General features: G+C 34.2%; 1 protein-coding gene across 38 annotated transcripts in view; it reads left to right on the forward strand.

Annotated features, from left to right (window-relative positions):
- LOC145683699 (uncharacterized) overlaps positions 1–13,576 on the forward strand; it is a 606,036-nt gene extending 592,460 nt beyond the window's left edge. For 37 of the 38 annotated variants that reach the window (XM_081755079.1, XM_081755074.1, XM_081755086.1 and 34 more), the window contains 5 exons: positions 6–53; positions 2,487–2,549; positions 2,967–3,047; positions 3,269–3,319; positions 13,435–13,576. In XM_081755079.1, coding sequence (XP_081611205.1) covers positions 6–53; positions 2,487–2,549; positions 2,967–3,047; positions 3,269–3,306 — 230 coding nt within the window. In that variant the 3' untranslated portion in view covers positions 3,307–3,319; positions 13,435–13,576. The remainder of the gene's footprint in view (positions 1–5; positions 54–2,486; positions 2,550–2,966; positions 3,048–3,268; positions 3,320–13,434) is intronic. The other variant, XM_081755094.1, reaches the window with a different exon arrangement.
- Positions 13,577–13,858: the final 282 nt, after the last annotated feature.

The following is a 13,858-nucleotide window of genomic DNA, read 5'->3' on the forward strand; positions in this document are numbered from 1 at the left end:
TATAGGTGTAACGGAATCTAGCAAGTCCAGCGCACTTGACTCCCGAAAACTAGGTATGTATATCGCTATACTATTTCATACTCAACGTACATTATTTGACAAATCATCTGCTGAATCAAATGAGTTATCTTAAAATATTAAAACTGATGGTGATTATAAACTTATTCCCTAAAAATAATGTAACTGTATAGTTTTAAAATATTGTTACATAAAAAAAAGATATATTAATATTGTTCCTATATTTCCCACGGAAACAAATCACTAGATAGTATAAAAAATTGAATATAATTTTTAATGGCAATTTAGTTTGTTAATAATGAAAACCATTTAAATGTGTATAATTTTCATACTATATCGTATGCCTCATCTTTACCTTTTTTCTTTTTTTCTTTCTTTTTCTTTTTGTATTTGTATTCTCTCACTAATATTGATATTTAAATTGACTTGTTTATTATTTATTTTTGCCTTACACTTCACTTGATATTTATTCTAACTTTCAATTTTATTCTAACACTTTCCTAGCATTTTAAACGTTTCCAGTTTTTATTTTCTACATAAAGTCCTTCTTATTACTTGCATTTACTACACTCTTTGACAATCGCTAGAGATGAAACACATTTTCAGTCTCAGTCATAAGTTATGAGAACGCGACTTTACGCGGCTTTGTAGAGGCATAAATATATCAACGTACACTAGAGAGCACTAGTGAGCCATTGCATCCAAGAGAACCGTACTACGCGAGAAGAGAGAAGAGGCAACTGTACTACTTGAGGTTCCTGCTCAGAATAAACGCCACACTCAGTCAAAAGTTAGTATTAACAAGACACGACCAAGCCCAACAACCGCAGTTGTGAATACAATACTGTAACGTAAGCTAATTGATCTGCTGAAAAACGACACAAAGGGTTCTTCTCAGCGATTATCATTGCTCAGGAAGAGCTGTTGGTCGTTTTGACGCAGTTCAAAGTATTGCACGTGTGATGGGATTAGCACAAAGCATTACTTCCCGACTGAAGAAAGCTGCTGTAACCAGAAGACTAGCTATATGTGTGCATAGAGGAAGTCCTGGTAGGAGTACAACTCGGCAGGATTGCTTCATTGATCAACTAGCCAGAAAGAGTAGACGTGCTACTCCCGCACAAATTGCTAGTGAGTTTGCCGGGGCATCAGATGTTTGTGTGTCCCTATGCGCGGAAGCCTGTTAAGTGTGTTCCAACATTCCCCACCCACCACCGTCCCAGATTATAGTGGCGGTGGGTGTGGATTGGGACGAAAGAAACTGGGCAAATTCTATGTTCTCAAGTGAATCACAGTTTTGTGTTCTCAGTGATTCTTGACATCAATTGATGTGACAAGAACGAGTAACACGTTACCATTCACCGGACATCAGTGAATAGGACACGTATGGTGACATTGGTGTCATGATATGGGCAGACATCATGAAAAATGTACAAATACCACTGTACATTTTGTACAGGCGGATCCGTAAAAAGAGAACTGTATTTTAATGAGATCCTGGAAAGCGTTCATCTCTTTTGTGGTGCAGTGGGCCCAGAGTTTGTGTTCATGGATGGCAACGCATGCTTACACAGAAACGAACAAACTGAAGAGACCCTCGAGGTTCAGAATATTTATCGCATAAACTGGTTGCCATAGTTTCCCGATCTTAATCCCAAAAAGCATGTCTGAGATGCTCTTGGATGACTAATTACACAGCGTGATCAACCACCTTTGACCCTTGAAGACCTAAAAACTGCCCTAAGGGAAGATTAAGACAACATACTCGTGGGACTCGTATCTCGTGGACAGCGTAACAAATGAGTGTGTAGTATATTTTTGTGGCCGAGGTAATCATACGCCTTACTAGTTTGCTCAGAACTCCTCTCTGTTCACGACACCTGTCATTTACTCCATAGTACTCTTCATGTGTTTGTTTTTGTTTTTCACCTGCTGTTCCTTTCCACCTGACAAATTTTTGCCATATTTTGTCAATAAAGGGTGCACAATATATGTATTCATATCTTGGTCACATACTACACTTTGAAAATGAAATGAATTCTTTCAGTTTTACGTCCCACGATTAGGCTAAAGGAGATGATGATGATGAGAAATGAATGATATGGTGGAATGAAGAAAGTTGGAGGAAACGGGATAACCCCGAAGAAACTCATGCATAGGGTGCTTTTCCACCACAAAGTTCACTTGGTGTGAGCTAGGATAGAACTAGGAACAGCACGCACAAGAGGCGAAGCCAGTGGGGTTTCCATACTGCACCTTAACTATGTGAAAAAAAAAACTTATGATATGACTGAAAATGATTCAATTCTCAACAATTGTCAATCTCTGTAATTATTTGAATTTCTTTACTATTACGCAAAGTAATAGCGCTTGAAACTGAAATGTTATATGACACAAGATAATTTACGAGTAATAATTAACACAACTGCAATTCCTTCAGAGAATTTGTTGCAATTTTTTCTCTACAGATGAAGAAGGAGATGCTGATCTTTTTGAAGGGGATGCCGACGAAGATTTACCAGATGATTTAGGTTTGTTGATGTATTTTCCTTCTCTATCAACTAATCTATTTTCGTTTCCTAGGAAAAAAAGCACTCTCAAGATAAACTAACTAATAACATGTACGATCGTGTTTCGACGTTCCATCTTCAGAACCCTCCTAACCCTTTACCTATCTATTAATACCTGGCATAACCCATGTCGTAATTAACAATGCTTAAGTTCTCTGCAAATCTATTTATTTTTAGAAACACGAAATAGTTCTAAAAATCATTTTTGATTTTAGGGTTTAAGTATGCACTCCTGCTTCATGGATACTTTATTCCAATAACACTCACAAGGGAAATTTTTTATTATTAATTTATTACTAACTCTTATGTTTATGTTTCCACACAGTTACACTTCAGATTCAAGTACTCTTATATCTAAATATTTTTCTCTGTAAACAGATACAAATGAACAGGACGATATACAATCTGAAGAAGATTCCAGCAGCGCTCTTGGTGATACTGCAAATATAGAAGACGATGGTATGTATGCGGAATATAATATCTCTATTTAACCCCTATTTTCATGAGAAACACACCACGACCTTCACTTACTTTTGTTCAGGATTACCAACAACTTAACTGGCCGTTTTAGGATTTACTAACCCTGACTTTTCATTTCTTTCCTTCTCCTGCATAGCAGTACTTTAATGTAAATTTTCACATCTTTTAAATGTTATTAACAATTTTTCATGTCGTTTTAGGAAACACTGGAGAAGATCCACTAAGTATGCTGGATTGAATAAGGAAAAAAGGTAAGTTATTAATAGGATTAAATTACTAGCAACAATTACAAACTTCGCTGGATTAAATTTAAAAAAAAAATAATAATTTGTTCCTGTTGACTGGGAAAATTTGTTTAGATTCTTCAGAATATTCGGTTGTAGACCTCTTAAACTTAATCTGCACCTATACCTTATATATAATTGCAGAATCTCATTTCGAATGTCTATATGCTAATACTGTTAGGCCTACTGATACATATACACAACAATAAATATAATTAACTCCATTTCACTAATTCCATTTATTATCATATTATCTCTAAATTATACATTGCTTTTCCAATGTCTTAGTATTTCCCAAATACAAAGACAACATAGCAATTACCAATCTTGATTCGACATAACTGAATGAGCATAATAGGATTCCACTCAATACATCTTAATCTATATCCAGTACAACAACTAACTGTTTTCACAGTATATCTCAAGCAACCTACTAGTATGGGTATACGTCGTTATTTCAAAACCTTGCAACCCCCTGGCCTCATTCCATACCTACCAACAGTTCCGTTAGTCAGTCACTTTTTACTATTACTAAAGCGCTTTCCATTTTCGATTATTGTAATATTTCTCTCCGCTTCTCCTCCCCGATGTTGCGTGGCTAAATTTAGATTTAAACGGCATCAAAAGTGATACTGTTCATCACAGCAACACCAGAAACTATGGATTCTGTACTAATATCGGTTATTTTCGATGATTTTAGAAATCTCCTCTCCCCATGTTGCGAGACACTGCATCAGAAGTGTCATTGTTCATCTCAGTGACCTCAAAAACTATGCATTCGACACTGATAATGGTCATTTTTTTAAATCATTTTTATGTATCTCCTCCCCCTCCCTCCAACAAGTTGCTGTGCTGAATTTGGATTCAAACGGGATCGAAAGTGTCACCGATCAACTCTGCGACAACGAGAACTATATGGATTTGACACTAATATTCATCATTTTCGATCATTTATATATGTATATATATCCCCTCCCACAACTTACAGGGTTGAATTTGGACTTAAACAGCACTGGAAGTGTTGCTGTTCTTCTCAGCGACACAGAAAACTATAGATTCGATACTAATATCAGTAATTTTCAATCAGTTTTAAATATCTCTCCCCCTCCTTCTACCCTAAGTTGCAGTGTCAAAGTAATATGACAAAAACCACCTCAGGTACGAACTTTATGTTCACAATTTGATAGAGGTCGGTCGGTTGGTACAAGAGTGGTGAAGCCACAAAAACAGTTACTTTTATTTTACTTTTATGTATATATATATATATCCCCTCCCCCTCCCGTAAGTTGACCGTCAGAGTAAAATTATAAAAATCGTCCCAAGTTCGAACCTCATCAATGTTGAAAATTTGATCGCGATCGGTTGGGTAGTTCCAGAGTGATTAAGTTATATATATATATATATATATATACTCGTCTACTTCCCCTCTCTTAGGCTGTTCCACGAAAGTGAAATTAAAAAAAAAAAAAAAAAAGAATAAACTTCCAATCCTGAACCTCACCCATGTTGAAAATTTTATTGAGGTCGGTTGGGTAGTTCAAGAGTTATTAAGTCACAAACCTAAGGACTTTTATTTTCATTTATATTGATTTTTGCATATCTCCTCCTCCTCCCGCTCCCCTACGTTCCACATCTCATCTATATTAAAAATTTGATAGAGATTGGTCGTTTAGTTCAAGACATGAAGTTTTATTTAGTTTTATGTAACTTTCCCTTTTCTCCATCTCCTAAGTTTTACCGTCAAAGTGAAATGATAAAGATAAGTCCCAGGCCCGAAAGTCATTCATGTTGAAAATTTGAATGAGATCGGTCGAGTGGTTTCAAAAGATTAGGAGTCACAAACATAGTCACTTTCAATTTTATAATATAGATTTATTTTGTGATAAAAACAAAATAATTTTTCAAAAGGGTTTTGAAAAATGAATATGAACAGTATTACATTTCAGATATCAAACTTTTCTGAAAGATCCTGTTATACTGAAATTTTAAACTGCATTTTATTAATCGTAATAAAACAGTGATAAAGTTAGAAATTATGTTAGAAGTTGTTATTATGGTCTGAAACAAAGTATGTTTGAATTACATTATTTAATTATTCATTACATTACGGCGTTATCATCATTCATGAAATTGTCATTTTCGTACACCACTTATAAGGAAAATATATATATCTTGAGCCTTCAAATGTTTCCTCCAGATTAATTTTATTTTCAAGTGAACGTGGTTTTAGTTACTTTGTTAGTGTTCTATAGCTGTTGGTGCTTCTGTAAATTTACTTAGTTTTAAATAGTATTTGTATCTTAAATTGCAATACTTATTTGAGAAATTTGATAGCTCATTTCGCATTTACAGTTTGTTCTCAAACTTTTTTTTTTTTTTAATTGCATTCCGAGTTCTAAATAAATTATCCAACGTAAAGCACACCAAATCGATTTGTACTTGGTTAAAAACATTAACTTCTATGTAGGTTGTGATACTTATAACGCAAATTATTGTAACTTTTCTAATAATTATCACCATTTTTGTTATTTTTATTCTGATGATTTGGTAGAAATATATAAACTTATTACTTTTGTTATTGCTGTTGCTTTAGCACATTTTCATTCTAAAATCTGAACAGCTTTCTAAATAACAAACACTATCCCCATGTATTATATATTAAAATATTTATTTAAATTATTTCAATTATGCATTCAATACATTTACATTTTAATATTGTTTAGTTTTGGTTGTCTAACTTTTTTTTTTTTTAATTTTTAAGGGAAATGCAACTGTAACGAATAATTGTATTCTATGTATAGCAACTAAATATTGAAATGATTAAAGAGTAATTTAGAAACCAATGTTGTTTTAAAACAAATCTTACTGAGAATAAAATAGTCATTGCTAATTCTATAATCAACTAATTTGTAATGTTTGTACTAGCGTCCAGTACCAACAGCAGTGTTGTAGTCCTGAACTTTTCAGAGGGTATACGCTCTTTTCCTTTTGTGAGCATCTATAATTCTCGTAAGAGACATGAAAGGCCATTTTTGAACGAAAACGCATGTATTAATTCAATTAAAATATACAGGATACATCACTGTTTTATAGTCTAAAACATTTCTTGCCATCTTCTTGATGACACTTCTTACTTAAATCACCACTTCGAAAGACTTCCACCAACCATTCACGGCATCATTCCATCCATTCCATTCGCTTCTCTCCTCCGTCCCATGGCTTCGGGCCAATCCGTCTTATAACCACAAATCCATTTATCATAAATATGCCATAGCAAGATGGACATCCACAAAAAGCAGTCCACATTCGACGCTTATCTTCTATTGTACTCGATCCCACGTTTTAAATGGCGGCTGATCGGCCCGACACAACCCCAACCTGGAGGACCAGGCTGACTGCAGTTCCGAAGTGGCGATGGAGGCGCCACATCCCGACGCCGGGTTACCGTTGGAGTCATGGCCCAGTTAAATAAATAAATATAAACGAAAGAAAAGTAGAAAGTACTATACGCTTTAAAGCAGAAGGTACACTCTAATGATTAAGCAGAGGGTATACGCCGTGTACCGCCGTGTACGCTCGACTACAGCTCTGACCAACAGTTATTATAAATTAAGTAGAATTTTATTATTGATTTTTCATATGTAAACAATGAAAAAATCTTTTTTGTTGTCTCTTGAAATAGTCATTTATTTCAATATTTTTTTTTTCATATCTTATTCATACATATATTCAACAGTAAGAAATATGAATCAAGGAAACTATAATTAAACGATAATAACGAAATGTAATGTGTGAAGTAAACTAATAAATAAATGAAAAGAATAACAATAATATATGAAGTCTAAGACCATGAAGGAAAAAGAAAAAAATGCAAAGAACAACAGATTCTAATAACAAATAAATAATAAAAAAAATAATTGTCAGACACAAATTAAACTTTTTTCTTCTTCTAGCAGAAAAAAGTTAAATAACATAATGGAAGATGTTTTAAAGCAGGAAAATTTCGTCTAATTCTTTACCTGGTGGTATGGTTCCCAATATAGGTTCTACGTTACCTCTTTGTACTGTCATTACTCTATGTACTCTCTGTACTTATTCCTTGAATTAGGAAGGTGCTTGCTCTAGCATCAGCGGATAAATGGGTGATACGATTTTTCGTTATAAAGTTGAAGCCTTCTTTGCTCCAAGATCCACTAGATTCAATGGCAATGGGCACAAATTGGTGCTTCTCTGTTAGGTTTCTGTATTTTCTTCTTTTTTTCTGTTTCCTTTCGACTGGCTACATTGCCCGCTTGAAGTGAGGAGAAAGGAAGGTTGGAAGAAGCGAAAGTATCTGTGCATGTAAAATCCCAAATCAATGATTTACCTCTCTTCCAAGGTATTAAAGTTATCTCATCTGGTCTTTTACCATACATTCTACTACATCCATTTGGCTCTCTTATTGCTGGTATACCTGCTGAAATGAGTGCTCTCATTATAATGTCATTGACACTTGAGTATCGGGGATATTTACCTGTGCTTTTTATGCAAGAGAGTCCATGCAGTCCCATTTTATCTACTGGATTCTTACATGCCTGACATTTATGAGGTTCACAAAGTATTTGCTCTAAACCGTGACGCAACTACTACTCGAAAACTCTCATTAGTGAGATCAAATTAGAGGGAACGAAAGTAAAGCTTTAAGCCAAGCTCCTTCTTTTATAAATGATACAGCAATTAGGCTTGCCTTGTCTTCTAGGCTATCTGAAGACTGTAGTAAAAAGAAAAAGTATGATTTGAAAATAGGTTCTTCCCAAGTAGATTTCTTTGCTCTGGTGCTAAATTCAGGTAGTACAGAGATAACTAGCAATGACCAAGTAGAAGAGCAAACTTTGACATGACAAAATTTATATTATTTAGTGCAATGAAAAATTTCTGAATAAAATATTGAAGCAAAGTTTAAAATATGTAAGTTTCAAGAACTTACTAGAATAACTTAGAAGATCACTAGATATTACAGAGATTTTCACAACTAATAGTAATATCACTCTAACTAATTATGAAAATAGAAGTACACATTTCAGTTTGTCCTCAATTCCAAGTATCAACATCCTCAATGATTTGCGTGTGTATCACCCTTTTCAAAAAATTATTTCACAATATCATTGTTTACTGATCCCTTATCATTAATTCTCTATGCATGTCCCTGACCATTTTATCCTATTATCTGTTCATAATCTAGCATAACCTCTTCACAGACATTTTCATAAATAGGAACTTTTTAGGAAAAGTATTTAATTATTTTTTGCCTACATATCAATACTAGCATAACCAGTATTTTGTACTCCTTGAGTGGTATTTATTATCCAATTCTCTCTGGTCTTTTAGAGAAGAGTTATTAGGAATTCTGTTTTCCTGGTTTAGTTTCTGCTTTACACTCTTTTTGTTAATTTACTATTTGTCTCCCTTATGTTACCATAAAAAGTATGTATAATATAGGAATTTTAAAGCTTTTGGTTACATCTGAAATACGTTTTACATACTAGAACGTCACTTTTTAATGGATTGTTTCTCTTTATTCAGTTTCCTAGTAACTTCTTAATTTATTTGGGCATCTACATGCACATCAGTACCCTGATAATCTTTATTATTTTATTTATTGCCCTGGAGTTTTATTATGATTACTGCGAATGGCAAAGGACACAAGCGTAATAACCAAGCTAGGGAATCGAACTTGGAATCCGTCCAGCACCGTGCATTGACAGTTTCGCCAATGGCACCACCAGAATGCATATAAAGCTATCCGTACACAAATGCTGTTTTAATGCAAATTTTGATGTGATTCAAACAAAGGAACTTTTATTCCAACCTCACCATAAACAATCGCAACAAACCACAATATTAAGACATATTAAAAGCAATATCTTCAGCAATTTGATTGCTTTGTAAGTAACATAATATGAAACTTACTGTAGGCCGACTAGGCATATAACGAGCACCGAAAAAAACCTGAATCAAATACATATATAGTTTAAGAGTTGTATTTCTACTCTTGATAATTGCAACACTACACTCTACATACTTACGGTCTGTTGTACAGTTTAGGTCAATAAAATAAAATAAATAAATAAATAATTAAATAAAAGAGAAAAATATTCACCAATGAATAATTGATGCAGTTTATGCACGTCTGACTATTTTCTGGCCGTCTTCTGCAACGACATGTACCTCTTCCCACTTCTTAGGCGAAGCACCGCCCATGAGTCTAAAACTCAGGCGTAAAAATTAATCTCGAAACACTCATTTCATATGAATTTTTACTCATTTCGTCTGCAAATTCTTTCTGATTGGCTAGAGCATTACCGTAATGTATGAACTAAGTCTATGAGAGTATATTATCGCTCCAGTTCCCATGGATAAATTTAAATCTTAATAAAGAGTCCATCGTAAGAAAGTGCAGGAATACAACTAAAGGCACAAAGGTCCATTACATACGAGAAAATGAAATGAAATGAAATTTTTGAATTTTACGTACCATGTTTATATCGGTTAGGCTAAAGGAGACGGTGATGATGAGAGATGAATGAAATGGTGGAATGAAGAAAGTAGGAGGAAGCGGGAGAACCCCGAGAAAACCTACGCACACGATGTTTGTCCACCACAAAGTTCATATGGCGGGAGCAGGGTTTGAACCCAAGACCCCAAGCACCAGAGGTGAACTCTCTACCACTGCGCCACCGCGGCCCCTTTACACAAGATAAAATGAATGTTCCAAAAATTGGTTCCTAATAAAGATCACTATAGTTAGTGTTTATATGAAACTAGAACAACTGGATTCTTGTGTACACACTCAAAGTATCTGTTTGTATTTTTGCTTCCTCTTCAATTGCTCTCAAATCTCTCCATTGACTTTGCAAAGAATAAATATTTACGTAAGTGAGATATTTCTTTAACTTTTTATATGTCCTTGATCATATTAAATACTATACAAAACAACACTTTCTCTATTACAGTACACATCTACTGGTGACCTAAAATCATACCCCTTTTCATATTCATTTTTTCTATGCACTTGTAATTTCCAAATACATTAAAGGATAAATGAAGGAAACTAAATGCCTGTGTAACATCATTGACTTCACAGACACGAATTCGTCAAGGGTGAAAGTGAAACAGAAAAAATTTAATTTTCATATACACTTATTGGGCTCAAAATTTGGCATGCTAACTACTTAGCTCCATAAATTGCTTGCTGATAATTCTCACGTTTCACCTTTGAAATACAGTACCAACTTTTCAGACTACAAAGACTGTAAAAGAATTAATGCTCTGCTCGCACCACTTCGTATTAACATTAAAAAACATGTACAGTCACAGAATTGGGTATTGAAGACTAATTGAAAGAAATAACTGATTTTCTCACACCATTTAATCTCTAATTGCGGCTATGGGCCGCGGTGGCTTAGTAGTAGAGCGTTCACCTCTGGTGCTTGGGGTCCCGGATTCGATCTCAGCCGCCTCCAAGTACACTTTGTGGTGGATAAACATCGTGTGCGTGGGTTTTCTCAGGGTCCTACCGTTTCCTCCCACTTTCTTCATTCCACCATTTCATTCATTACTCATCATCACCGTCTCCTTTAGCCTAACCGGCATAACCATGGGACGTAAAACTCAAAGATTTCATTTCATTTTCTGATTGCAACTATAAGCAAAAACTGTGTCACTGGACATTGAACGGAGCCTAGGTTTCCGCGTTTCATCTCGATAGGACAAAAAATGCTATTTCTTCTGTATTATGAGAAGATAAAAATATTAAGTCCTCAGATTGATACTCAGCTATTCAGAGCACTTGGACTGTACTACAGCTACTGTTAGACTTGGAGGATCTTAATGGTTTTATTAATGGAAACATGTGACGATGGACTTAGCACATACATGATAAATGAACGAAATTTATTTATTTTATTAATTTATCCTGCTATATCGAATCCTGTTGTCATACGTGATTATTAATATGAATACTGGTTTTCCAGAACAGAACACAAAGTGATGTACAATTCATTCTATTTCAATAAGTGCATCAACATATATTTCAGGAATATGTGTATCAGGAAACTAATTGATTAGCATAGTGGCTGCAAAACCGTTCTTGAAACAATGGTACATTTTAAAACTCAGAATTTCGGTCCCAAACAGATTAATTTCATACCATGTATTTTTTTTTCATCCCAAGCTGTTGGGCTTTATTTCTCTACCTACCACCAATCTCATTTGTTTCCTGTACAAAACAATTTTTTTACATGGGAAATTATCAAATATAATTTCTTACCATAACTCTGTGATTTCATTACATTTAATTATTTGCTGTTAAATTTAAATATTTTAAGTATTGTTTATTCTTCCTATTTTGACAAATCTTTCGTTTAGCCTTACAAATATTCCCAACATGATACCAAAATTTTAAAACCCATTAAATCATTACATTATAAATCATATTAGGCAAACAAAATCTGATTTCTTGCTTACTACTTTACTCTTGAGTTATGCTAAGTTAAAACCCTAGATAAAGAGTTAAATCATATACATAATATATGAAACATAGATTTTGTTGCATTACTGAACAAAACAAGTGAGGTTAAGTACGTTTATGTTTTGAGAGAACAATTCAAATTTAAATAAAAGAGAATTTGGGAAGACAAATGGAAATATGTGAATATAGTATAAACATTCAGAATAATTTGTAATAAAAGCGAATAATATTTTTCTTGTAGCTTTGAAATTAAAATATGCCTATTTTTTAAAAAAATAATATAAGTTTAAGCTAGTATACAGACTTAGAGTATGTACATTTAAATATTTTTCCTTGTATATGGAGAATAGTATCTATACTTATGTTTACAGAACTTGGTAAGTTTGATTCATTTTTATATTTCTTTCAATTATTATATCTATTTTAAACTTTCCCTCGTATACTTTGAAGTATTGCTACCAAAAAGTCTTAGAGAAGTTAAAATATACAGCGTAATTAGGAGGAATGTCACATAATTTGTGAGGTGATTTTACGTGTGAAAATAAACCGAAAAACACCTATGACGTGTGTCCGATCTTCGATCGTTATGGACCTGCAACAGTTGAAGACTGCACACATACATGAATGATTATGAAGACAAGAATAAATATTGCGTACCGAAATGCTGTGTAGGCGCTCTGCTGGACAGAATATTAGTGGGACAGATGACTGATCAACCCTACAAGAGATGTGAAGATTTTCCAACTGATAGCAGCACTGTGACGTCGCACCGAGATAACAGCTGCAAGCGTACCCAGTGTGCAATCGCGGTTTGAATCAGTAACCAGTCGTGAGGCTGTGTGCGTGTCGTGTTTGAGTGTTGCACAGATTTACTGTACCAGACAAGTATCCCAGTATCTGAATAATACATTTCCTCAACGATGAATTGGCCGTGGCGGATCCATTAACTGGCCTCCTAGATCACCCGACCTAAATCCATTAAACTTCTGTTCATGATTCTGGTTAAAGGGGAATGTATACACTACGAAGGCAGATACACGTGAAGAATTTGGCACTTGAATCACTGACGCTGTAGCCCCATTAAAGCACGCAGAGAATATGTTCATGTGCAACACAACGCACCCTCCAACGCGTTGACAAGTGCATTGAGATGGATGAAGGACGTTTTGAACAACTCTTGTAGGATGAATCAGTCATCTGTCTCACCATTATTCTACCCAAGACAGAGCCTAGACAGCGTTTCGGTATGTAATATTCAATATTTACACTAGTCTTCATAATCATTCACAGATGTGTGTGGACTTTTTCGGTTTATTTTCACATGTAAAATCACCTCACAAATTATGTGACATCCCTCTTGAATTGCCTTGTATATATATTCACATTTTTAGCTTTCATTAAGTTTAGTTCTTATTTGCAACATAATACTCGTAGCTTGTAAGCATAGTAATCCATTGCCGAAGAGTAATATCTTCTACATTGTAATTGATTTCAAATATGTATTAATTTTATTTCTTTTTCTGATGAACAATTATGATTGCATAAAATATTTATAATCTCACTCTCATTACAGGTTACCAGAACATCACACTGAAAGTAAAGAGTTGATAATTTTAATGAAAAGAAATCAATAAATTATGTGTATATTTAAATCTGTCTCTTAAAGAATGTGAATTAGTCTTTAATTGTATTTTATTGATTAAAATAATAAATGTGACCGATTTTTTTAAAAACAAGAGCTATTTTATTTCCAATTCTCACCTCATTTTCCTATATTGTTTTTTAATAACTGTACACAATGTGTTCAATAAGTTCCGGGACTTCATCGAAATAAGATACTATATAATACCATGATCACCATCATAGGTATTATGCAGTTATTGGCAGGTGACTTGCTGCAACTGTGAAGCTTGCATGCTTTACGGTCCTCCTCTAGCCTCTTTGACTTCATGTATGATATTTCTGCTTTTATTTCGTCCGTTTACTGTAGTTTCTTT

Source organism: Thermobia domestica, chromosome 4 (assembly GCF_964235325.1).
Source record: "Thermobia domestica chromosome 4, izTheDome1.hap1.1, whole genome shotgun sequence".
Classification (NCBI taxonomy): Eukaryota; Metazoa; Arthropoda; class Insecta; order Zygentoma; family Lepismatidae; genus Thermobia; species Thermobia domestica.